Here is a 23,969-nt window from a genome sequence, read left to right as displayed (position 1 = left end):
TTTTAATTCCACTTTACACTTTATTGAAGGCGTATATCGTCGGTGTTTTGTAGAAAGCGTAAGCGACATTTCGAAATTTTTTTCAGTTTTTAAATATTTACGTCCTTCATTAAAACCAAAATAGATTTAAAAAGGGACGTACGTTAAAAAACCTGAAACATGCTCCACTGAACTTTTTTTTCGAAATGTCACTTACGCCCTTTCTACAAAAGACCTACGATATGATGCTGACATTCAGCTTAGAACAAGTCTCACTTGACATAGAATTATAGATTCTTATCTGTATTTCATACAGTAAACTCCAAAACCAGACTTCAAACTTGGCACTTTTAAAACTAATAGTGAATGTTGAGTCTTTGAACTACATATTTAACATCTACTACAATTCAAACTAATATCTGCATACCGCTTTCATATTTTGAATGCTATGTTTAATGTTGTATACAAACGGCTTGGCAAAAGGATCACTGGGGTGTAAAAAAATCAATCACGAATATATTCTGATACAACATTTGTATATGTTTTCAGGTGAATCCACGCAGTCTTTTTCAAATTCAAACTGTAGGTATGGAGATTCAGCATGCTACATAGTTAAAACTAGGCCTTTGATAGACAGTTGCAGTCGAGATCTGATTATTTCCTTGAAATATTATAGCCAATCTTCCCTTGGGTATAAACCTACTAAATTGGGAATTGCGTCAATTTGTTAAATGCTTTTTCCGGTCTCTATTACCTTTTGTCACCATTTAATGGAATAATGTACGGGTAGTTCATCTATATCCAATAGTTATTTATTATAGCTAGCCCTATTAGTTACGAGTGCTCCGTGTGGAAGTTACTCGATTTTATTTCTCATGAAGTGTAACTCTTCATATTACGGTTCAGTATCGTTTGAGTAATACAAAGTCTGTACAACTGTAAGATATCTAGTACATTTTGTATTTTAAGTCTTTATTGTGATATTAAATGATATCGTCCTTTTAAAATGTTTGTTTTTATTGGTTTTATTACTGCCGTAATCTTTAAATAAATGCATTATGTTTAGCACTTTTTGATGGGCTTATTACAGTTACCCCTAAAATAATTATTGACAGTGGACGTATTTGTTAATTAAAAAGTAAGAACAATAAAAACTAATCAAAAATTAAATAATCCTGACTCTGTTAAAAGAGAAACAATATGACAAAAAAAGTTAAACAAAAGGTCTAATGTTCTTTTTTCACAACGAAAAAACATTTAGTTCTTAGAAAAAGAAAATTTTTTTATAGACTGAATTATATGTATAGTTTTTGACATGAATAAGATTCATGTGTATAAATGAATATTTTGTAACTTTATTTTAACATCCCAAGTTCTTAATCTGAACTTATAGAGTAAGCGATGGTGTGTGGGTAAGGGAATGATAAACGGCATAAAATAAATGTATATCTAAAAGTCAACTCTCCGATACACAATTATTAAGGGAGACACCACAAATAGTGACACGGGAGTCGCATTAAGCCGACCTTTTAATGAGATATGAGCGAAAAATACATAGTACATTTCGCGTCGATAGTCGCTGGAGTGCTCGAGCATTCCAGCGACCGGGCGCGCTTTCTCCCGCAGCGAGGCGAAATCGACGCTTTCATTCCGTTCCGTCGCAATGTAAATTGAGCCTTACACATTTACTCGATTTTCGATAAAAATGCGATGTCAATCGTCTGTTGTTAGATCGCATGAGTCGATCGCCAAAAAATCGTGCAAAACTTTCGGCACTTTCTTTTTGATACTAAGTGTCGGGGCGAATAAGTCGTGCACCTGGCAGTAATCGACACGCCTGTCCATAACAGTTGCAGTGCCACTCAGAGCTTTAAATCACAAAGTTCTGTGGGGCACTGCCACTGCGCCCGTTACTATGAGACACTTTGACAAGTCCCATGTGCCTGTAAATTCTGTCCAATGAATAGTGCACCTAATTTCATCTCGTGTATTGACTCGGTTGTAAAGAAATCTGCACGGATGATTAGTTTTATGTTTTATCAAACGAACTACGAATACGGATTCAAATCATTCTTTCGCTATTTTACTAATGGGAACAGAAATAAAAAGCTTCCATATATAATATATGATTTATTTTCCAATTATATAAAGCACAATAATTTTGCTTTGACTGTCAAAATATTCATATTCAAGCAGGTACAAGTGATGTTTAGAACACTTAGAAATAGTTACAATTTACGCATTAATAATTTCAAAAATATCTGTTACATTTTTAAACAAATTAATTAAGCAGTACGGTGATGAATATGTAACAAAATTTTATATAAAGGGCGTTACAAAACATAACTATGTTTTAACATGAATTAATACAATAACAAAGTTGATATTACATTTTTTATTTATTATCATTACAAATTCGAAAAATAAATTGGTAAAATATTTTGTAACGCCCTGTATCTGTAAAATAAATCACTTTGTGACAAGTGGAACCTTCGTGAAAATATTAAGTAAATTCGTTAAGCAAAAATTGATCAGAGATATTGCATTTACAGGTATAATACGTATGTATTTTATACCTATATTTCTAGAGAATTTTCTTAATTATTATGTTCCAAACTGCAGTCATATATTTTCGACGTCATCAATAAGTTTTCAATTTCTGATCAATTATTACTATGTGTTTTTGCTATATTTTGTAGGCATATACTCACTGCTTCGCATCCACATTAAAGTTTTATATGAGATGATGAAATTCATATCCAACCTTTATTATGAGCGCGTAGCTAAAGTATGCTAATAAATAAACAGAGTAAAAATAAATATAAAAAAATATATCCAAGCATTAGTAAATAATTAACATGTAAATATGTATCCAACATATATATTTAAAAAAATACGAAATTCAAGATCAATATGAAATATAAATTACAGAAATATGCCTTAACATACAACAACAATAAATCGTTAAACAAATTTAATACTAGGTAAAACTTACAACTTACCGATCGTATGTAATAGTAATATACTATCACAACTAAATACAAGCAGAGACGAAAATAAAACCGTTATTCTTTTTTGTTACTATTTTTCGTCACTGGTTAAAATATGTACATGTTTCAGAATAAATGATTGATTCAGATGTCAAGAAACTAACCAATCACTTGCTACTTGTTGCTACCTGACTGGTACCCAATAATAACAAGTCATTTGTATGGACATTTTATTTGAAACTTAAAAAACAAACTGTCCAACATGATCCAACGCTGAAAATTTACTCGTTTTTATTCCTAGTAACAAAAAATAATAACGAAAGCTGTACAAGGGAAACTAAAATTAATAAGTAAAAGGATTTTTTAAATTAGGGCGTTAGCTTCTTATTTTCAAAATTCGCTTCACGGTTTAATGATTCAGTATTTTGTGCAGTTTGCAATATAATTTACACATGTTTTTAGAAACGCTGAAATAAAAATGACGTTTTAAATTTGTAAACAAATCCTGTAAAGTTAATTTATTTCTACGGTTGCTTCTGTAGCGAATTATTAAACAACAAAAATAAGAGACCACGACATAAAGAGTCCACGTCTTACATCACAACAATACCTTCTAAAGATAATCTTATGCGCAAGATTACAGCGACGGTACATCCACACTACGAAGCATTAGCATAAAATAAATACAATGAACTTCAAAAGTGTCCTTTCAAAAACAAATTGCTTGAACCTAACGTTTGAGGTTTGTTTTGCAAAAGCAATTTAAGGGTTATAGTATAGTTAAATTTTGTTGGATGTGGCGATAATAGATTTTTCACATGGAAGAAATTGGTCAAATAATCCCCCTGTGCCTTTTTATTCTTTATTGGTTATTCGTGTACACTAGGTTGGCGAGCTGATGCTATATTACCTACCATTAGAAGTCAGAAAAGATCGGTCATAGGCATTGACTTACAATAAACAATGGTCATAGGGCATTACGTTTGAGAGCCTACTTTCATTTGTCTTTGCAATCGTTTGTCGACAAAGTCATTTAATCTGACACAGCATCGGCATGTAAAAATCTTTCTTTTTTTCTGTTCTGTTGTTGTTGTGTTCTGTTATTAAAACTATATCTTAAATGAAGTCCATTGTATTTTATGAATAAGAATAAAAGACGAAACTACGTTAACCATACGAAGACTTGAACTCTTGTTACACAAGATTTTTTAAATAAAACAAATTAGAACACCTGTTCACTTGTGATCCATTCTAATAAATAACGTTTCGTTTTATCACAATAATAGAGTCCCAATTTAGTATAACGATCATCTAAGTAGTGATAGCACCATGAATAGCCATTTTAATTACTCGTACAACGAGCTAATTATCGAGGCTATGGAATCTTAGAGTATATAAGGCCTTTGGTCTACAATGGGTCAATTCGTGCGAATGCTATATTAATTAACTTTTTTTGTTGTTTACGTAGAGCTGTAAAATTTGTGGTCATGAAATTTGTCCGCTCACAATAATTTTAAACTGCGTTTATTTAAATGTATTTTTGTAAAAAGCTATTTAAATTTGACAGTTGAATTAACGAATATTCTAAATGATGCACCTAACATGTTCATGGACAGTAACGGCGTTTACTGTAAAATTATGTATCAGAATATGATAGTACGGGGAACACATTTGCTGTATGGATGTCAAAAAAGTAACTATGGGCTTTACAGTGTGATTTCCAAGTCCTTTCTGTGTAGTGCCCGCCTACTGCTGCTCCATATAGAAGTATCAACAACGCGACGTACTTTTTTATGTGCGGCACTTTTTAAATATCATCCACAAAAATGTTGACCCGCCCATGAACGGGATAAATTTATTTTTCTTTTCTGGCGCAAATTTACACCAATGTAGCCAACCCACTTAACAGTCGCAACACTTGTTTGCAAAACCGCGAAAGCATAAAGAGGCCATGGCTTTTTATAAGTTGCCAGCGATTGAGTTTGTCGTCCACCATAGATGGCACCTTTGAATTGCTTTCTACTGAAACTGAAAACTTTTCCAATCTAACAAACTACGCATATTTTCATGGATACAAGCACTAGTTAGTGAGCGTTAAATACAAAATTGGGCCCTTTATAACCGACGATATAAAAATAAATGCTCACACGACTTGACTGCATGTGCAATCAAAGACTAGGCTCACCGGTACGCAGAAGGCACTGTCTTACTTTTAAACTGTACTTATATCACGATTTTTTATACGATGGACAACAAAATTACGTTATTTAATTTTAAAAAATGATATACCAGTGTGATAAGTAGTACTTGAGTGCAAACCTTCAAAGACGTAGTTTGGTATCAATAGAACAAGCAAACAAAATAGAATTTGGTAAGAACAAAGTTAAAATTCGTGTTACTTCTTTTTACTTTTAAATGTCAATGTAGCTATTTTTAAGGGATATATTTTATCGTAGAATTTTTACTTTGTTCGAATTTTGTACCAAACCCCATTTTGTTTACAATACCCAAAACCCTGTAAATATATGGCAATCAACTACGTACATGTTTTTAGTGAGAAAGAGATACTATAAATTTAAGTTAGTGTGACATGTGTATATGTATGACGATATTATTTATTTTTCAAGCAATCAATTCAATGCAACTTAATACCCAATAATGTTACAGAAATCCGTCCATCGTATAATCACTTCATTTATCTGAGCTGCATGGTTCAGTCTGCTATATTCTGTAACTTCTATTGCTAAATAGGCCAACATTGTCGATTTGTCGAAGATGCAAACACGTAGTGAATTACTGTGAACGATGTACTTTGGCATTCGGATATTCCTTAACTTAATGTATACGTACAATATTGTATGGATCGCGTAACAGTACAACTCCAGTTGTTACGCAATAATTATCGTACATTTACAACCAATTTATTAAAAGTTTCTACACTTATTATATGTAAGTGTATAAAGTGAGTAAGTGTATAGTGTGTGCACCTGTTTTCGTTAAAGTGAACAATTATGACTTATAAATTGCCCGTAGCTCAGACAAATGTACTTAGTTATTCGTATATGTTTAAAATGGTCTACAAAAATACTAATATTATGTTTCCGAGTAAGGAGTCACCACACTTATCGACAAGGAAGCGCATCAAGCCGGTCAGAAAAAACTTTATGTCCATGTAGTAAAAGCGGAAAAGACGTTATGTCTTTCGCATCGGTCCGAAACGTCTTTTTCGCTTTTATTACATTAAATTATAAAGCTGTTTTATGACCGGATTAATGCGATTCCGTGTCGTTTAGTGTGCTGACTCCCTAAATCAAATGGAGGCACTTTCAAAGTAGTGTTTTATATAACTTTTTATGCGATTTCTGTATCCATAATACTCTACGTACACATAAATATACTTTAATACAATATTATGAACAATGTATTATAATCAAAAATATTCAAAGAATTATATCACGTCTTACTCTGAGTTAAAGCACCTTAAATCTATATTAGCTTATACAAATATGTATAACACTTTTATAAATGTGGAATATCCAATAAACTGCGAATATACTTCTACAAACTTTTATCGTAACATATAAAATATACTCTCGGAATTTCAACAGGAGGTATCTTTGTATTTATTATTTTATTGTACTGGAATAACATACTTATTATGTGATGTTTGTAACTTTACATTTGGGTAATTTTTTTTGGATTCACAATCACAGGACTAGACTCTTACGGTAATTGTGAAAACATTATTTATACTTGTCCCTCGAACATAATTGCACCATTCCAAAAAACGAAAATCAGATCTCAAAACACTTATAAATATTTTATACAGATCAAAGCAAAATCATAGAACTTAAACGATAAAACAAATTGTAATTTTATGTTAGGATTTTAAACATCTAAAAAAATATATGTGAAATACCTACCTATTAACTGTTTCACAGTTTCATTTTGAATGTTACCCAACATGGCGACTTATTATTTCACAACACTATTGAAGAGTTAAGAAAATAAATAGACAGGGATTGAAGTATTTTGAATGGCATCTGTCTCCTCACTCATTCTTTCTTTTTGACAAAATTAAATGTGGTTTAGCCTTCGAGAATGCCAACTGAACTCAAACAGCTTTCAAATAAACTTTTAAGGCTGACTGTTCGAAATTGAATGATACAAATTAATTGTCGTTTAAAAACCTAATTATCTATGATTTAATTTTTATTCAAACTCGTGTACTCAATGGAATATCTCGTGTATTTACACAATATTAAATTTCAAAGTTGGATTTTAAATTTTTTTGTGGTTCTCCACCGTTCCATGTTGTTGTTCTACACAGTAGACATACGATTTCGTTTCGAAACAAATTCCCCGCCCCATAGACTTTCTCGTACAAATAAAAAAGATCCAAACAGAATTTACACCGACTATAAACTATTTGTTATATCACAACAATGTTTTAAAACGCGAATCAAAGGGTGACATTATATTTCGAATTATTTAACTTCCAATGCTTAAAATTAGACGTATACATGTCGAAAATGAAAATTTTGGACCCGACAAAAACTTTATGGGTGACTAATGGCTAGACGAGACAGCCGTCATTGAGGCCGTTATTCATTTTTGATTGTGTATCTGGAACACTGCCGGGATACGCGTGGCACTGTGGACCCGTCATATTGTAGTGAACTTCAGGATCATAGTAATCTTGCTCGTGTTCAATTGGTACAAGTACATTTGTCGCTTTTGGAAGGTACCCGTCTGTGGTGACGTAATTGCCATCAGAATTAGGTTGTAGATTGAGGACACTTTCAGCTCTATATTCAGGATCCAATATTTGTTGGGGCATATAAGAGCTGTCTAGAGACGCTATAGTGTCTATTGAATTATCACCGTTAAGTGGTGTGACACAGGTATAGCTTGACGCGAGAATGTTGGCTGATTCTGGCCGAATATAAGGCGATTGCGCTTCGTAGGTAGTGGGGAATGTGGATGGTGATTCGTATGTTCGGATCATGTTGTACTGCGTAGGAGATGTTCTTGTCGCCGTGTTGCTATGTTTAATACAAGACGCTGCGTGCATTGCTAACATGTCTATCAGCTGCCGCTTTTGAACTTCCAGCTCCTGCAAAACGAAAAGACATATAATACGTTGTACTATTTATTGGTGGTTTCAAGAAAGATTACAAATTTAAATAACTACTGGTATTAGCCTTAATGAGTTAACAACGTCAAAAAGCTTCAATTACGTCATTATAGATTAGATTACTAATTTCTTAATATTGTTTACTAATTTATGACTTTTTACTTTCTGTTTTTTTTTTCAGCCGAGTAAAATTGTCTTTATTTGTTAATCTGCAGTGCATCTCACACACCGTATCGCAAATGCTTTCAGATAACACGCGTGCACACAAAAAGTGCCACTGCGTCCGTCACTTTGAGACATAAGTTGACGAGTCCCATGTGCTTGTAATTTCACCAGCACCCTATCCTTCAAAACCGAAGCGCAGTAATTTATTTATTTATTTATTTATTAATGCTCACATTATTGCTTGCAAATGACTCCACTCCACCTGATGTTAAGTGGAAAGTGGTATCCAAACGCGAAGGAACCTAGTGCAGCGATGGAATCCTCACTGCACTAGCCGCCTCCACCCTGCCTGCCTACAATATGCCTCTTCACGCCTCGTTTAATTTATTTATTTATTTATTTATTTATGCTCACATTATTGCTTGGCGGCAGAAATTGGTAAGGTAGCAGTATACTTCACTGGACGAACTGTTTCACAAGGAGCTCTAATGCTACTGTTATACTATCTAGTGCGCCTGGTGGTAAGTGACACGCCCACCCATTACAGGTTCCAGAGCCACTTAGAGCTTTAAATTGCAAAATCTGAGACATAAAGTTGACAAGTCCCATGTGCCTGTAGTTTCCCATGCTTCATTAGTTTTTCTTTCACACGACAGACAGAGAATACTTTGATATTACATTCAAATAAATGAAATATTTAAATTGCAAAGTAAGAGTAACTTACTTTAAGTTGCGCCTTCAAGTCGATGTTCTGCGTCTCTAGCACCTCGCTCTCGGTGACAAGGTTGACGGTGCGCTCGCGCTTCTTCATTCGGCATTTCGTCGCTGCAATTTTGTTGCGTTCTCTTCTACGCCGCCGACGCTCTTCATCCTCGGGTGTTAACTGAAATATAGAATTAATATCGATATTAATATATTATCAAAGTTAAAAAAAATGAGCCGATAAGGACGTGGTTCATTGTCAAAAACCCTAACCGCAGTACTATGAAAATTTTGAAAGAACCTGAATTCAGTTACAATATTATAAAGAAGAATTTCACACGTCTATCTGAATCGTATATCTTTAATTTGTCCAGTCACTACGATGAGAACGCTTTTGATGTTTTTGGCAGGGTACGAAATTACCCAGATATTTAATTTATTTGACAATTATCACTTCCAACTCTGCTTCTCGGTACACAGTAGAATGAATACAATAAATTAAAGTAAGAAAAATATCACAAGATTTTTTTTTCACTTAAGTGCTGTTGCTTACGAAAACTGTCAGTATATCGTTTGTCACGTTCCTTCTTTTTGTTATGCCTGGAAGACGAAGATCAAAAACAAACTAATTCATTCAGTGCAAGAATAATATCCAATGAGGTTTCAGAACAGCTGACAATGATCAGGACGTAAATCGCCACTTTTAAAGAAGGAGGAAGCGACTTGTTCTGAATACGATATACACTATCATAAATTGACAGTCTCGTTATGACTTTCTATCGAGAAGTATTGTCACGCCCGCACAATGATATTGTGCGTTTGTAGATACGATACTTTTAAGCAGTACATTGTGAACCAAGAACAATAAGGGCGCGTGTACGTACCTACACGCTAAGAAATTCGACGTGTCTGCTACAGAAAAGATGAGAATGGTCTTGTACACGACAAGAACTTTGTCGAATCTAGCCACTAAAACATGTCGTGTCTGTTGCAGACGAGAAAATGAGTATGTGCAAGATATGAATGCTTTCAGGACGTGTGCAGGGTAAAAACTGTCAGTGCATTACGAGTCATTCATGTAGCTGTCTTTTTAGTACCGATTGTGGGAAGAAATATGTTGACTACTAAGCAACACCCGTCCACGCGCATAAACGTTCGTTTACTGACAATGCACCTCACCTCGCCCTATAGGTACAATAGCGGCAGAGCGCGTCGTGTCGGGGGTAGACAAGATTTTTTCTTGTCCGGCGCCGAGGCTGTGTACACAGTTCGTGTGTAGAAAGACGAATTCTTGCATTAACCCGGCGACTTTTCTTAGCGTGAACATGCGCCCTTAGGCGTGTAGAATAGAGCTCAATTTACATTACTGCGGAACATAATGGAATTTTCGTAACGAAATGGTATATAAATATAAGCATAATTAACTGTATCTATGTCTATTGCGTAACGTATAGGTAAACTTAAACTAGATACAATACCAGTAGCTGCGAGAATTGCTGAAACTGCGTGAGAATTCTCTGAAATATTTTTTGGCTCATATTAATTTATACGTTACAAAACTGACATAAAGTTGATTATTATGCTATGGTTACAAAAATTCGCCTTCATTACGATCCACGGTAATAAAAACGGAATCTAAATAGAGACCCAACCCCATTGACAGTCACATGTTTGTATGTGAAGAATGGCCGTTAAAATTGAGTTTGAATAGCTTGCACTCATACGTTTTTTTCATTTTTATTTACATGAGATTTTTATTGTTTTATGCACTTTAACAAAGTATGACGAAATGATGTAACAAAACTATCCATTACAGTAAGGTGAATGACGAATATGTTGCTGATTTTATAAGTAACACAATATTCCAGAACGCTACGATTTTGAAGCATAAGCGAATATTTATCGTGAATAAAGCACCAATCTTTTTACGTGAAAGTAATTTGGTGCAGAAAGATGGGTGTTTTATTCATAATGAAATCTCGCTTGCTCGTAGAGCCCGTAGAGATGCTTGGTTCAAAATCGTAGTAAGTATTCGTATAAAGGCAGAGATATATTTTTTGTCAATGGATTTACAGTTCACGAATATTGCTTGAAAAACTAGGCGAATCTCACTATGATTTTTTTTAATCATTGACTTACAAATAAATGGACGACGGGTCTAATACAAAAACCACGAAAGAAATGTCCCAAGTCAACCTATTCGAAATTTAAATTGTAATGTCATCGCAGTATCGCGCTGTCAGTCGAACAAATGAAGACTAAAGCGGAGTTTGGCGCTCTGTATACGATTTTAGCGCCTTGCAAGTGCGGACACTTCTTAGCGCGGACCCGACGTCCATATAATTGTAAGTCAATGTTTTTAATTGTTAATATGATATTAAACTACGGAACTAAAAAGTTTTACGCCTGGTGATAAGCGACGCGCCTGGTGATAAGTGACACGCCTATCCACGACAGTTACAGTGCCACTCGCAACTTTAAGTCGCAAAAAACTAAGGGGCACTGCCACTGCGCCCATCACCCTGAAACATAAGTTGAAAGTCCAATGTGCCTATAATTTCACCAGCAACCTTCTTCTTTTAAACCGGAACGCATAACGCTCACATTTCTGTTTGGCGGTAGAAATAGGTAAGGAGGCAGTACTGTCGTGGATGAACTTTTTCACAAGAAGCTCTACTGGTAGTAAATATACATGGCATGTCTGAAGACATTATAAGAGTCATAACACACGATGCATTTGCAATGAGTGACATTCCTCGCTCGTAAAACTTCAATGAAGCCGTTGAATTACAATGCTGAGTCGCATCTCATAAAGCCAGTTAAGAATATTCGCAATCTTCCATATTTGTCGGTTAGTCAGTGCAGTAGGTATCTTGAATGTCGCAAATTTAAAACTTTTGTGTTACTCACGTAGTACACATAACGGTCTTTTGTACTACACTTTTGCAATAGATATAAGGTAGAAATTCGTATTTATTCAGCTTTGTTTAACAAAATTACAAGAAACATGCTGTTAAAACCAATTATGCATTTGTTTTGCTTTTATCATTGTTAGTCATTCATTAATCATTAGATAGATTAGATTTTGAATTGTTGCATTCTTAGTCATTGCTAAGAAACGGATATTTCATCTACAAACGACATTTCGAATATTTTTTTCGTTAAAATAATTTTAGCTCATGATCAATACCAATAAAACCGACTACTTACTTTTCATATTAAAGATTAATTCACGACCATTTACGTAATATAAACTACTTCCATGCTATTGATCAACGCCAACTAAATATAAGACGGAATTTTGACATTTTTCAGAGTTACGATCTATTATATTCCTAAATGAGATATTCTCGTCTGGGAATCGAATTTTTAAAGGACTTTAAAAAATTAAATTAACGTCTCCGTGAAGCAAAATATCCTGTCTATAATATAAATACGCGCACGCTATGATGGCCGTTTTGACGTTTGTCCGCTCATCAAGTTTCGTATGAATTCCTTAGAGGATGGAAAAAAATAAATAGTTTAAGATTAATTCTTAACTAAGTTGAAGGAGCTGATTGATGTACATTGTTGTCAATAGTGGCATGCAGTAAAATTTATGGATGTATAATTTTACACCACTCTCGGCATTTGTTTTTCAGAATTCGAAATTTAAAAAAATGAAATCTAATACGATCGTCACTTATAAGATCAGCAACTATAGGAAAAGCAGTTTCGAATTGTTTTATTTTCGTTTTATTAAAACTTTTTAATCAGCTACCCCTTGCAATACTATATTTATATTTTTTTCGATAATGAATTGAGATTTGACCTCACTATTATTGTAATCTGTCAAAACAGCCATCATAGCGCGCCGGTATTTTATAGTACTCTACCTCCGTGTCGCGTATCCGTGCGACACTTTGTATAGATCCTTCGCCACTGTACCTATATATACAACTATTTACAGAATTCCAAGCTTCGACGCTATTGCATTGTTAAACTATTTCATTCTAAATTATTAGTTATTTAATATTATATCACTGCGTACATTAACCATAAATATAAACCTTATGTCTGAAGTGTTAAGGTAAACATTTAATTACAGTACCGAATTGATGAGCCAGAAACTTTCATAAGATTTGTCGTCGCAAATTATATTGTAGCATCTTTAAATGGAGAGTTTATTATATTTAGGGTATTTCAATTTTACATTTTATTTATTGTCTTAGATGTCACGTGGCATTTTTTTTTGTTTTGCTTAGACGCTTTTCTAATACGGATTTTAAAAAAAATTATGGACTTTAAATATATTTTTGACAGCTGACACAGTGTTACTCAATTTGTGTAGAGTGAAAACATTTATCTAAACGAATATAGCTCCATGTCTTATTTGTTGTATAATGTTTACTTCATAGGGAATTCTAAGTATATTATAAGAAAGTATTATTTAAGTACATAAGTACTATCTGTGTAATGTGGATTAATCAGTGCATGGAAAGCCAAAATATTGATTATGCCCTGCCTGAATGGGATCTATTCTCGTAGACCCCCATTAATGTCTCATGCACCTTCTACTCTTTTGGACTAGTAATATAGTATATGTAATAAGATACTTTAAGAATCGTCGTCAGAAAATAGTCGTCTCACCTCGCTCTTAGAAGGTTGTGTTTGGCTACTATCGTATTCATCGTCGCTGTCCTCCCGTTTCATCCTCTTGACGGTCCCGTCCGTGTCGCTACCAGACATCTTGCGTTTTGATTCGATCGACAACTTCAGTCCTGCCTTTATGAGTTCTGAGCAAGTCTGCAATGAAAATGGATAAGACAAGGTAACAAAACATTTAGGTCTTTAGGTATTCATTTTCAGGGTCGTATTCTAGAACTCTACTCAATCCTCAAGTCAGGATTCGAGTATGGTTTAAAGCACTCGAAATCATACTCAAGTCCCTGCCATTAGGGTCGTATTTCCAGTGCTTGTGTTTCCATTGCAATCCGGACTTGAGCATCGAGTAGAGTTCTAGAATACGACCCTCAGATACGTAAATATACATATATATTTATATAAACGTAAGAAACTATGGAAATAACTTTTGCAAATCAAAACTTAAATTGCGTCCATTCATGCTAAATATTAGCCCTTATGCACACGGCGCGTTTATAGCGCCATAGAGGCTCAGAAAGCATTTGTTATTGCATTATTGCATTTGTATCATTTCGAAGGCGCTTACAAAGCTGTACAATTTGTTCGTTATCTGTTTGGTACAGTAGGTAAGATCTTGTGAAAGTTTTGCCATTGAATAAATAGAATATTCCCTACGGAATAGGTATTGGAATTCAGGTATTTATGAGCAATAGATTTCTTGTAATTGATTAACAATTAAATATCAATTATCAATTATTTAAGACAACTAATAAATGAATTTAATGATTATGATAAACTCTAATATAATAATTAACTTTGTAAAAGTTTTCAAACTTTTCACGTTTTAAACTTGTGTAGGCAAGGCAAATATTCCACTTAATTTCCGTTACTATCATTATCAAAAATAAAATGAGTTTTAATGAAATATCGAAACTCACTGGTGGCACCGTTGTATTTGTGGGTTATAAACATTCTTGCCACCGTCAAAAATAGGTTTTAGTGAAATGAGCACTAAAACCGAATTATGGTACTTGTAACATTAACACAGTTTGTTTTAACTATTTCTGGCATAGATTTTTAATTACAGTTAGTTAATTAGATATGATACATAATCCTTAAGTTACTCGTTAATTAGTTTTATTTAAATGCTTACAGTACTTTTGATATGGTGTGTAAATTACTTAATGGCGCCATTTTATATTTTTCAATAAATTTATTTTCTTTTTTGCTAACTCTTAAGTCATCGCGGCATTTATTTTTAATAAATTTTTATTTATTTTAATTTCATTCCTAACTCACTAATTTTTGTAACCCTCTGATTAAAGAAATCTGTAACTCATTAGTCCCTGAACTCCAATGCCTATTCCGTAGGTATATTCTATTTATTCAATAAACCTTCACAAAATCTCACCTACTGTACCAAACAGATAGTCAACAAATTATTTCAGCCTTCATATTCTTATGCAAAGGAGTTTCGAATATGTGTTATTCAATAGAGCATACTAATTTTGCATCACTAGTCAGCCTATTAAAATAAAATTGTCCTCTGCTGAACACTTGTCTACAAAAGGAGAATTTGTAATAATAGCTACACTTAGCATAAATATAAATGTCAGCCGAAGACATAGCTGAGAGATGAATAATGTACTCCGAAGGCCGTCCAGGGTTGTTGCTTCAAATATAAAATTATTCAAGTCATCTACAACAAGGAATGTAAGAAGAGCAGTGTCTCATTCGATAAGGATATTTAGACAAAAATATTCACAATCGTATTTGATCAACCCCAGGGCGTAAATTTCTTGTAAGTAGTAGTTCTTATGTGTTTCGAGTCCCTTGGAAATTACCATATTTCGCATGCAATACAATAAACACTGTTTGGGGTTTCGCTGATAGAACGAACTCGTAACGAAGTCATACGTCAGAGAATGTATCCGACATAGCTTGAAAAATTGGTAAGTTGAAGCAACAGTGCGCTGGTTATGTCTGTAGAATGCCTACATGGCAGATGGAGCTACGGTAAGATGGAAGTATTCATCCAACATTGGTTGGATGCGATTTGGTTGGTTGGAGATGATTGGGAGATGTTCCACCGACAAGAGTGTAACTCTTAAGTTTGATGATGATGATGATGATGGTTGGATGCGGGCGGAACAAAACCGGGAGAGTTGCCGTGTTTAAGATAAGTCTTATTGTCCGCGACGCGCGCGTACGAGCTGATATAATGACGAAAATAAAAAAAGGATATATAAACGAATAAAACAAACTTGTTAATAGGTCTATGACTCAGAGTACTATGAAGTACATAGCTCTCGTTGTTATTCTGCTATAGCTTGTAATGATTAAGAACACATTTAGAAAAAAATGTTATTTATATTCTTCGTATTGTTTCTGCATATTTTGTTTTTAGATTCAGACTGAGAATTGCAAAACAAACTTTGACTTCGACCTAGTATTTATATGGTTGGTAACTTCGACTAAGCAACTTGACGAACCTAGCAAGATTTTCGTATTTAGTAATAGGAATGTTGCCTTAGTTTAAGAAAAAAATTACGACGTAACCTCAAAGTTCAATTTCATTTCTTGCTTAAGCTATTGCAAAGTTGAAGTTGAAAGATGACGATATTAATATGACATGCAAAATGTATTTGTTTTAATTTTTCAAATCATGACATGGCAATAACATACTATTAATAAAGAGGAGTAATAATATAATAAAATATCATGGATGGATAGAGTCACCAATGACAACGTATTGCGGAGGATGCACAAAGGCTTGGAACTCTTAAAAACAGTAAAAAAGAGGAAACTGCAGTACTTCGGGCACATCATGCGGCGTAATAAATATTCCCTACTGCGGCTCATTCTGCAGGGAATAATCAAGGGCCGCAGAAGACGTGGTCGTAGAAAAGCCACATGGCTTCAAAATCTTGCAGACTGGTTCAACATAAGCAACACAGAACTGCTCCGAGTCGCAATTTCACGGACTCAAATTGCCGACCTCCGATAGGAGATGGCACCCCAAGAAGAAGAATAATATAATACATTATACGTAAATAGTTTATTAAATGTAGCATGATATTTACATGCCAATTTTGATAGAGTGCTTCTTAAATTAATTATGTATGGTTGATTTTGAATGTTTTGAATAGATAGATACTCAGAATGTATAGTTAAAATATACATCTTTGAACGTTCAGAGCAATTTTGGATGCCATATTTAAGACTATTATACTTAATTCATACATAACAATCGAGGTAACAATTGTAATGAACAATCAATCTTATGACCACGCCGTTATTTATCTTCTGGATCGTTCTCTTAGCCCCTTTTGGAGACCTGTCTTCTATAAGATCTCTACAAAAAATGACGCTAAGGTATAGAAGCAAAACATTCGCGCATGTTGAAAAGTTATCAAGATTAAAGAAGATGCTAATGTCATTCCATTCATTGTCACTTTACCTGGTTATTCAAATCACAATAAAAGTCATAAACATAATAATATATGTTATGTAGTAAATACTTAACGTAGGTACTTAATATGTTATTTAACTACATGCTTCAACTGTGAAGAAAAAACAAACTTAGCAATTTAGATTCAAACAAAATTTCATTTTTAATACCGTCTTCAAAAAGAGATGAGTTTCTCAATTGGATTGTATTTTTTTGTGTGTATGTTACGCGATTACATCGACATTTGTGCAACGATTTCCATATTTATTTCTTTATTTCGATATTATTGGAAAGGGATCACTACTGAGTGATACCATTCAAATTTGAAGAAAATATTCCACCTTTCAAGGCGGCAAATTGGGAGATGAACCCGACTTATAGAATGTCGGTCGCTGTCCGCTAACCAATTGTAATGAAACTTAGCAAAGAGACGTAATTCTCCTTTTGAGGTTGGTTTTTTTTTATAAAATAATTTTAATTATCATTATAGAATACGGTTACAATTGTATTCGGTGCAAAAATTTGTTTGAGTAAACAAGTGTGTGAAAATCTTGACAATATTTCAATCAAATTTTGTTATTGCTTCTACAGCGCATATGAACATGCTGAAAATTCACCTGATACACGATATCTTAACTTACACTAGAGAATGGTGTAAATTCAATGGTATGGATGTTTTTAGTATGTAGCCAATAAAATTGTAACGTCACAAACAAGTATTGCTGTTTCTATCTAGGTGTTTAATTTTTTAACGTGCTTTCATTCTGTTTTCACATTGTACATGCGCTTTAACTTGGGAATTAATATTTAGGTACTTAGGTACTTGTTTCATCGTCTCTTTCCATTAGGGTGAGATGGAGATATTTGATTTTTAATAAAAAAGAAAGAACTTTGTTAAACCCTATTATTTGTAATTGGATAACTGTGTCGCCAATTACTGTGCCATCTCACTATTATTGTAGGTAATATCTAGATATTTAGCGTAATGAATGATAGTGCTATCTCAACGTGGCAAATGTAATAAAAATAAATACTTGTATATATGACAAAGTTTTTTTGTAACATTGTCATGTAAATGCGCGTGCAATTTTATACAATAGTAATCGTAATAATCAAAGAATTGTTTACTTTTCCCACGATTAAAACGTCCGCCTATTGTCTAGCCGAGTTTACATTGCCATGAAAAGTAGACTGAAGAAAAGACCAAACACTTATTCATAATAATAAACCAGTTTGAATTTGATCGGGGTCATATAATATTATTGCTAGATACTGAAGCAAAAGTTTTGATTAAGTATTAAGTTCTTTGTAGGATATGTATAAGCGGAGTTCATGCTCATTATAAATTAAATTATATATTTATAGATTCCTCACAGATGGCGTAACGGTAAAAAGACGTTAAAAACTAAAAACGAAGATTTGTAATGAGCATAATAAAATTCGTAAGGTTTGCTGTTTCGTTCCGTAGCTCAGTTGGGAGAGCAACAGGCACGGTGTACTGAAGGTGCTGGTTCGAATCCAAACGGATCGAATAAATATTTCTTTGCGTTCGATCTTTGTATTCATAATTATAACAAACTAGTGGAGTAATATCACAAAAAACGGTATTTTACTACCGTGATATAAAAAAAATAAAAGATATATTTTATTAAAAAAGATTGATTATTTAATAAATAAATAAATAACGCACACACTCAACATAGCCCCGCACTAGGGAAACCCTGGGTCGCGGGTGCCATGGACACACACATAGACAACCACAAATTACACCCAAACTCACGAGAGAAATAATTGTAGGCCATACAACTATTTCTCCCGGCCCGGGAATCGAACCTGAGACCTCTGCGTGGCAGTCCAGCATGGTATTCGTTCGGCTACGGAGGCAGTTAAGTTAAGTTAATAAAAAGTGAAAAGAGTTCCTTTTAGAAAAATGCTACTATGACGTTAAAGAATTTTTAGAAAGTAAGTAGAACGTAAGTTTTTGTTGATAATTAAAATTTAATCTCAAACTTACTAATTTTATATTTTCATTTAAGTAATATAGTAAATAAGATATTGTGTTTCTATTTCTTAATAATCAATTTTTCATTCTACATTTATGATGTAATTTTTATGTTTTTGCAGTGCCCTGACATGGCTTACCTACGTTGAGAACTGCCATTAGCTCTTAAGATTTTATTTGCTACCACATTGACGCAATAAAGATTACGACAGTGACTATAGTGTAAAAAAAACAAATTAATTGAAATATTGCTGAAATACATGTCTAATAAAAAAATAAAATTACAATTTCCTGGAAAGAAATTCCTCTTCACCGACGAATTCATTACATTCATTCGTATATTTTGAATTGGATACAGTTTTTTCTGATCTAAAATGCGTATACTTGATTTTATAAATAAACCACTCTCTTTCTGGCCCTTTACTGTAATTCTACTCCCGTGCTCCGACATCCATCCGATACAATTAGCGCCGTGCGGCGACCGCTCAGTTACCGCGCCTTCATGTACATTAATGACAAATCTGAATTCTATTTACTAGGCAACAACATTTAAATTCCTCTGAAGAAATCAACCGCGCGGCCGCCGCCCGGGGTGAGCGCGATGAAATTCGTGTCGAATAAATTCGCCCTAACTGTCAAAAAAGTAATATTCGACCAAACAAAAAACAATGTCAAGTATGAAGCTTCATTCGAATCATGCGTCTTTAAATTTGGTAAATACTTATTTCTTAGTAATTATTTTGGACGGATTTTTTAAAGTGAAATGTAAGTGCGCATTTGACCTACATCTCACCTGATAGAAAGTGACGATGAGGTCGACGATCGAGCATGCACATCTAAATAACGCCTATTCACTCTCGCCTTGAAAAGGTCCAAGTTATAACGTTCAGGGAACAAGTCTACAGGCAGGGAATTCCACTCCATAGCCGTTGGCCATATAAATGTGGAAGCTTAACGCTTCGTACAAATCTTTGGAATATCCAAATATAGGGGTGGTACCCAAGCCGATGATGGAAAGGGGAAAGCGGATTTATATCGTGTAATTCCATCGCACACTTTCCGTGATATTATATCCTGTAAAATACCGATAGCAGGCAACTTTACGGCGGTGTTCAAGGCTCTGCAACTTCGCCTTCACCAGTTCTGAGTCACCTATAAGCCTCTTGACACGGTGTTGATTGAATCCAAGGTGGCCAGTTGGTATGTAGCAGAGCAATACCAAAGGTGGCAGCAGTACTCCATGCACGTCCGAACATGTGCTTGGTAAAGCTGGAGCAACTGTCGCGGTGTAAAAATGGATATCCGACAGAGAACGGAAGTAGACTCCCAGGTTCCACGGTCACGTTTAAAAATAGTTTCATTTCCAATGTGAAACAAACAAAGACGTATATTTTGTAGTTTAAAGCCTTACTAGCAACTCTAACAAAGAACTCACTATGAAACTTTTGCACTGTTATCTAAATCAATATCACTTTTTGACAAAAAAAAGTGTAATAAATTATAATGCACACAGAGCCAATGCGGATTGGGATTCAAAGACGTGTTTTTGTAGTCTGATAAACGAGTTTTCTTCACAACATTTTCCTCCAATGTCAATACAAACTGCGCGCGAATTTAAAATACTCGTAGGTGTAGACTAGATATGAAATTCTATCACACCACTGCTGTCTATCTAGAGCTAGGGATTTCCCAGAACTCTACCTCAATAAGAAGGAAGTCGTATTTGCAAGAACTGTTTTATAATGGAAGACTTTGTCTAATTAATATACTGTAATTATTTTATAATTATCCGAAGTTCATGAAATTTCATCTATTTGCAAAGTGTCATTGAAATCGGTTACCGGAAAGTGCGCGAAACCGGAAACATCCACTTGTTTGCCATCCTTAGAGGTGGAATATTTTCTTCAAATTTAAATGGGATCAATAATGAGGTAGGTACCCTCTTTCCAACAAAAAACAATCATCAAAATCCGTTCACAAATACCGGAGTGATCGCGTTACATACAAAAAATAAGGTGGAATTGAGAACCCCGCCTTTTTAAAGTCGGTTAAAAATACGTACACAGTATAATACTAAAGTTGTTCAATAATAATCACAATTAATTTATTTGTGAAAACACAGGTGGAAAGAAACATGTATTTGTTAAAGTATCACGTGGGCGTGCACACATGGATTTAATAAGTCAGTCAGTAATTTAAACGCTGTGATAGTTGTATTGGTCAATTTTAATGATAATAATGAAATTGAAAAAAATTACCTAAATGTCAAAATAATAAAAATATTAACGTCAAAATAACTATACAAATGTCACAAATTAGACAATGAAGTTAGTTTAGTTAATGAAATAGTGTAAGGTTTTTTCAGACCTGAGTTGTTCGGTAAATTATTGCAATTTTTTCAAAAGATGGCCGAATCGAACTCACCGGGTCTTGAAATAAAATTCATGATTCATGTATTTGTACTTTGTACAAAGTTGTATAGAAGTTGACGTGTACAATATAAATAAATTTCACTATGTCCGGCCAAACATTAGGCATACAAATATATTGAAGATATATATTTACTAAAAAAAAACTTTTTCCGGATTTAAGTCGCGTATATTTGTTTTTTTCAAACAAACCAACGTTTCGGGCCCTTTACAAGTCCCGTGGTCAATGCCACAGGCCCCGTGTGAAACCACTAACAGTCGAGCGAAGACCTGCCATTTTACCTTACGTGAGAGGTGTCACACACAAGATCGGAAAAGTCCTCAGCCGTGCATCTATCAAGACCTATTTCAAGCCCAATATACGCGATTTAAATGCGGAAAAATAGTTTCATTTGCTATATGTAACAATCGCGAAAACCTAAGAACTCGACAGGTGTAATATGTTTTTTTTAATAATATCAAATGGGCATGCACATAATAATATGAAATTAACAAGTCAGTCAGTAACATAAATGCGGTATTAGTTGATGATCTTAATGTTGGCGACGAAAAAATATATCTTGAAAAATATTAATTACTTCAACTTAGCGTGTATTATATGAGAAAAAACTTCTCGCAACCTTGTTAACAAATTCGCGGATGACAAACAATGAAGTTACTAAGTATGTGTATTTAAGTTAAAGATACTTGCCATAGTGATACTTGCGTTTATGAGATGTTAGGATTAATAAGTAAATTTAACCTTTTGTATGCTCGGCGGAGTCCCCGAGGCTGGTGAAGTTGCTGACGACCCGTTGGACATAGAGGAGTTGGAGTCATTTCCGCTTCCGCTCTGAAACAAGATGACACCAGCGCTAATGGAACGTTTTCCAGGTCACTGCATTTACACTACATGTTACATTTGACTGTCCTCACGCTTTGTTACACATACGACACAAAGATTATTTGACAAGTTGCATAATATTTCGCGAGATTACTCTAAAGAAATACCAATACTCGAATGGGGCAAAATCTTTGTCGACCGGTTTTTGGGAAAAGTGGAAATAAGTTTTTCAGAAGAAGTTCTTTTTTTCTTTTTTATCATCAGCTCTTCCAGATGTCTACACAGACATGAGTATATTTTGTATGTACTTAAACAGCTTTGAAATATCTGAAAAGAACAGAACGTCTGACCTTCTTTTTTTAGGTGCGGTTGTTTTTGCATCTCTTGACATTTAGCACCTTAACATTTTGAAGAAAAAACTCATATAAGCGCTGTACTTAAAACCGTATGTAAATTGTTAAAAACCGAATTATTTATTTGAACAACTATACACCAACAGATGATTATCGTACACGTTTATTGTTGGTTCACGCTCTGAATTAACCCAATCCTTCCATGCGCATTTCGAAACTCATTCATCGAGACATTTGCAACGTAAATGCGATAACTAACTATAGATAAATTGCTGCTATGGCGCCTCAGAGTCTGTTCAGAGTGAGTAAATAAATACACGGTAGAATCAGGTGTATGACCTCAGCATAAACCGGCGCCAAGAGTTATCCAATTTGTATAAAGGAGGATGGGTCACGTGATGTTACGTGGCACCTAGCTGGCAGCCGCCCAAGACTTAATGCTCATTTTGCATTCATCCAGCCGCTGAACGTGTTATCTAAGCGAAGAACCTTGGCGCATTTTGATTACCTTGTACTTTACTTTAAACCCTAAAGGTGCGTATAGTAGATATACAATGTTTTGCATTGTTGATTTGTAATATTGGATTTTACATACACTGTCGTGTATCTCACGACAGTGTATGTAAAATCCAATATTCGTAAGGTCGTAGTATCCTACGACCTTTGAAATTTATACTTAATTTTGATGTAATGAAACGTGCCATCTCATAATAAGAGGCTCATATTTATAACCGTCATAAAATCTCCTTATGAAGTTTATAAGTAACACCTAACAATAAAAGTAAACAGTGCCTCACCTTGAAAGCGGAATTTTTATTGTAATTGTACTGGTCGAGAGGATTGGTCATGGTTATCACGTCGTTGACGATCTCTGGCGTGCGAAGAGTCGTCGAGCTGTTGTTTTCTGTTGAGAGGAAGTTAATCATGGCTGCGCTGAGGTTTACATTCACGCTCAGATTGTACGCTCCACCTTCCCCGTCTGTCCCGACGGGCGCTGACGGCGACGGTGAGGTATCCTCACACTTTATCGTCGGCACCGTAGAGCTCAAGCTCGTAGAATTCATTATATCCTTGTACGGAGCCAGCTTGGCTACTTTTTGGTTACGTTTATCACTAAAACTGTTAGCACTAAGCCTAAATTTATCACGATTAGCACTATCACTAGATACACTAAGGCTAGATATCACTGCTCTGGTAAACTGGTTTCGAATGGCACTTAAGTCTTCTTATTAAGAAGTCTTCACGGGTAACGTTCGATTCACTCGTTTTCACCTGTAAAGAAGAAAAAATCATTCATTAATATTATGCTCTTACC

General features: G+C 34.4%; 2 protein-coding genes across 4 annotated transcripts in view; one reads left to right on the top strand and one right to left on the bottom strand.

Moving 5' to 3' along the window:
- The window catches only part of LOC113238287 (histone acetyltransferase Tip60-like), a 28,291-nt gene extending 27,317 nt beyond the window's left edge, over positions 1–974 (top strand). Inside the window, exon 12 of the mRNA XM_026475124.1 lies at positions 529–974. The gene's annotated coding sequence lies outside the window, so the exon portion shown is untranslated. The remainder of the gene's footprint in view (positions 1–528) is intronic.
- A 3,122-nt stretch (positions 975–4,096) lies between these two features.
- The window catches only part of LOC113238156 (transcription factor kayak-like), a 79,657-nt gene continuing 59,784 nt past the window's right edge, over positions 4,097–23,969 (bottom strand). For 2 of the 3 annotated variants that reach the window (XM_026474908.1, XM_026474909.1), the window contains exons 2-6: positions 23,452–23,926; positions 22,221–22,310; positions 13,603–13,758; positions 8,996–9,154; positions 4,097–8,085 (exon numbers count right to left, since the gene is read on the bottom strand). In XM_026474908.1, coding sequence (XP_026330693.1) covers positions 7,546–8,085; positions 8,996–9,154; positions 13,603–13,758; positions 22,221–22,310; positions 23,452–23,718 — 1,212 coding nt within the window. In that variant the 5' untranslated portion in view covers positions 23,719–23,926 and the 3' untranslated portion in view covers positions 4,097–7,545. The remainder of the gene's footprint in view (positions 8,086–8,995; positions 9,155–13,602; positions 13,759–22,220; positions 22,311–23,451; positions 23,927–23,969) is intronic. The other variant, XM_026474910.1, reaches the window with a different exon arrangement.

Source organism: Hyposmocoma kahamanoa, unplaced genomic scaffold (genome assembly GCF_003589595.1).
Source record: "Hyposmocoma kahamanoa isolate Upper Pololo Valley unplaced genomic scaffold, ASM358959v1 95, whole genome shotgun sequence".
Taxonomy (NCBI): Eukaryota; Metazoa; Arthropoda; class Insecta; order Lepidoptera; family Cosmopterigidae; genus Hyposmocoma; species Hyposmocoma kahamanoa.
The sequence above is the reverse complement of the archived record's forward strand: the minus strand, read 5'-3'. Positions and strand labels throughout refer to the sequence as shown.